Source organism: Bison bison, unplaced genomic scaffold (genome assembly GCF_000754665.1).
Source record: "Bison bison bison isolate TAMUID 2011002044 unplaced genomic scaffold, Bison_UMD1.0 scf7180017845671, whole genome shotgun sequence".
Taxonomy (NCBI): domain Eukaryota; kingdom Metazoa; phylum Chordata; class Mammalia; order Artiodactyla; family Bovidae; genus Bison; species Bison bison.
In genome coordinates, this window is record NW_011476244.1 from 65,591 (window position 1) to 69,005 (window position 3,415).

A 3,415-nucleotide genomic window follows, 5' to 3' on the forward strand; every position below is an offset into this window, starting at 1 on the left:
TTCAGGAACCGCCGGACCCACCTCCTGAGGCCCGCGCCGCATGACTGACGGGCAGAGGGACCAATGAGCGGCGAGATTTTGCCAGAAGCTCCTCGCCCACCTCCTTGAGATGCGCCAGTGAACGGGACATCCGGGTTGGTAGCCAATAACAGCTGGGGGCGGGGACCGAAACTCGAGGTGGGCGGGACCGAGGCCGGTGTGGGCGGGGCAGTGTCTTCCCGCAGCCTTCTTTTCGTCACCTCGGAGATCCCGTCACTGAAATGGATCAGCGCACCCGGGAACCAGTGCCGTGCGGTCAAGCCTGCGGCTGCGGCTGTCCCTCCCGTGTCCCTTCGAGGGCAGGGTGACTCCCGAGGGCGTCCAGGCAGGAAGCGGGGCGGAGGCCGTGCGGCCTGGGGAGCCAGCAGGTCCTGCGGGTGGGCGTCCGGAGGCGGCGTTACGGGTGAGGCTGTGCTGAGGCGGGGACAAGGCTCGTCCATGAAGGACGCGCACGAGGCAGTGACGGCGACGGCAAGGAGGCTGATGGCGCCTCAGGACTGCCCTGCGACGCCCCCGCTGTGGTCCTTCAGCTCCTAGCCAGCTAGGTCCTCCTAGCCTAGCCACCGCCAGTTACCCGCTGGGTGAGTCTGGGTCAGGGCCGAGAGCTGCAGTTTCATCAAGGCGTCCTTGCCGTGGTGGTTCACAGGCCAAGCTGCCCACCAAAGAGGGCGTCTACATCTGCCAGCGAGCCGAGACCCCTGGAGGGTCCGGCAGGTCACAGCCTGCTCAAGACTTCCGAAACCATTTGCGTTGCCTGGGTGTGGGTTTGGGTCACAGGGCCCAACCCTGATTATCACGATGAACTCTTAATGCTCCTTCTCTGAGGACTCGTGGGTGAACCCTGGGGCCACTCTCCCGCGGGGGACGGTCTCCTGAGTGTTGAGGGAAGCCTGTCCAGAGATGGGCCTCTTTGCCTGGAGCAGAGGCAAGGGGAGCCCCTGCTGGGCCCAGGGCCAGAGAAGCCCCCAGAGGAGGTCTCTCCTCCGTGCAGACCCACTTTGCAGCAGGTGTCAGCCCCATGCTGGTACCTAATCAGACGCTTAGAGGCAATTCAGGTTTTGGTCACTGCCTGTTTTTTATTTTAAATTCATAATTGAAAATTATTTTCAAGGAACAAGAGATTAAAATAATCAACATGTCAAAAGAGCTCTTATTATATAAAGTGGAGACCTGAAACTAAATTAATACTAGTAAAACAAAAAAAAAAGGCTAGCAGAACTTTGGAAAATTTAATACATTTAAAACTGGGAGTGGGGGGTAGGGAGAAGAACATATCTTCAGCTTTCATTCATTCTAACAGTTACATCTGTGCTTCACCACGAAGCTGTTTTTACAAAGCAGACTAAAGAACCAGTTATTTCCAAATTAAATCAAAGTAAAAGGAGAAATGGTTCTAAATCAGGTTTTCCTTCTGAGGCATGGCTTTTTAGGAGAAAAAAAAATCAACATGTAAAATAAAAACAAACACCCTTCCTCATATACTTAAACTGCAGCCAGCGTAATGGGATGATCACTATTTATTTAAACTGCTTTTTTCCCAGCCCAAAGGCAACAGCTAAGTATGACCTGGGAAAAGGATAAATGGAAAAAAACAAAAAAACAAAGGAGCACAGCGTAGAGCAGTCCCGCCCCTTCACTGCCCTCAGCAGGAGTTAGGGCACCCCAGTCAGCTGAGCAGAGGGTGTGCGCATGAGCAGAGGCCCCCAAGGGGCCCCAGAGGCCTTCTCTCCCCCAAACCCAGCACACAGCCGCTGTCCCGCTGCCCTCTTCCAGGTGACTCTAAGCAAACCCAAGGTGACGGAGCATCCCCTCAGAGCCAGTAACTAAAAGCCAGCATGTTGCAATTATTTTATTTTCCAATCAGTCAACAGTCCCAGCTTATGGCTTTCTTCCCTTTTTACGCAACGACTGTCCTTCTCCAGAGAAAGCAACGAATCTGCCTCCGGCTTCATCCTGAAAAGAGAAAACACTATTTTCAGAAACTCCTGGAAATGCTTTGTTCTGTTGACTCGGGTACCATCCCACCTTCTTCCTTACTCCCACTTTATTCCTACAAATGTAAATTATCACCTGCTGAACTGAAAACAAAACCAGAATAGCTACTGCCACAGCCTTTCTCTCAGCTTGAATATACACTGTTTTGCAAAGGCATCCCCCGTTCAATGTAGAAAATGCAAGATGTACCTCCTAGAAGAAAAGCCACCCCAAAGCACACTTCCAGTCCCTGCTGTGTGCCTCACGGGCAACTGTCCCATCTCAGGCCACGCGTCTCTCCTCACACCAATTCCAGCCCGGGTCGCTGTTATTTCCAGCTCTGCAGCACTGAAGCTGCCTTGGTGAGCAGTTCAGCGTCTCTGCACACAGCTTTGACTTCCCCTAGAGGCTCAGCTCCTCGGCAGACGGGTGCACTCAGCAGAATGGTGACTGGGCAGCCCTCAGTCTACCAAGCTATTCTCCTCCCAGCAGAAAGACTGCTTGTTTTCCAGAAGCTCTGAAAACAGCAAATAACTGTTCACGAGCTCTGCCGCTAGTTGGGGAGACACTGCCGCTGAAGAGGACCCGGGATCCCAGCCAACACTGACCACCACCTGGGGCAGCTGGTGTTTCTTGGGGGCCCGTGCAGGGTTCTCGTGGTGGCGACCACGCAACGGCACGCCGAGGCCAAGCCAAGCAGTGTTCCTTTCCTGCAGGGCTTCCATCCATCCTGCGGTCGACACCACCTGCGATCGGCCGCAGGAGGGCCCCTCCAACTGCACTGCTTGAGGAGCCTGTCTCCCGGGCGCTCGGGGCTGCCCCCGCCTGCACAGGCCCTGCTTCCAGGGTGGCAGGCTTTCTCGTTTCTACTCCAGTCCCTCGTTTCAGTGGTGTGTCACAGTAGCCTCCTGAGAGGGCACAGAGGCGGCCTTTTAGGGAGCTCTTAAACAACTGAGAACATCTCCTTCAGGCCTTTCCCTGGGGTGTCCGCATCTCCTTGGCGTGGGACAGGGCCCACCTAGAGCCTCGTCCCACCTCACCTCTGGAAAGGCTGTGCCTTCAAACACAATCACACTCAGGCTTGGGGGTGAGGGCTTCGACACAGGAATTTGCAGGAACCAGGCACAGAAGTCTAAGGACCCTGCTCCACCGTGTCCTGGCTTATATCCAGCTAAGATGCCGCTGTTCCTGACCCACGGCAGAATCTCCACCTCCTGGAAGCTTTAGGGTCTTCCCTCTGCCCCAGCCGGGAGCTGTTTCCACTCGCTGCGCTGGACGCCTGGATGGCCCATCTGGGGAAGTCATTTCCCTGGTGCTCCCTGCCCTTTGGTGTCTTTGAGCTCCCAGGACTGGGGTGCTGGCAAGGGAAGCTTTCTAACTGCAGTCTTCACTCTGGGGGAGT

The 3,415-nt window shown here is 55.3% G+C and overlaps 1 protein-coding gene across 1 annotated transcript in view; it reads right to left on the reverse strand.

The window, feature by feature from the left end:
- Positions 1-1,089: 1,089 nt before the first annotated feature.
- Positions 1,090-3,415, reverse strand: part of UFD1L (ubiquitin fusion degradation 1 like (yeast)) — a 12,023-nt gene continuing 9,697 nt past the window's right edge. The window contains exon 11 of the mRNA XM_010836429.1: positions 1,090-1,992. Coding sequence (XP_010834731.1) covers positions 1,918-1,992 — 75 coding nt within the window. The 3' untranslated portion in view covers positions 1,090-1,917. The remainder of the gene's footprint in view (positions 1,993-3,415) is intronic.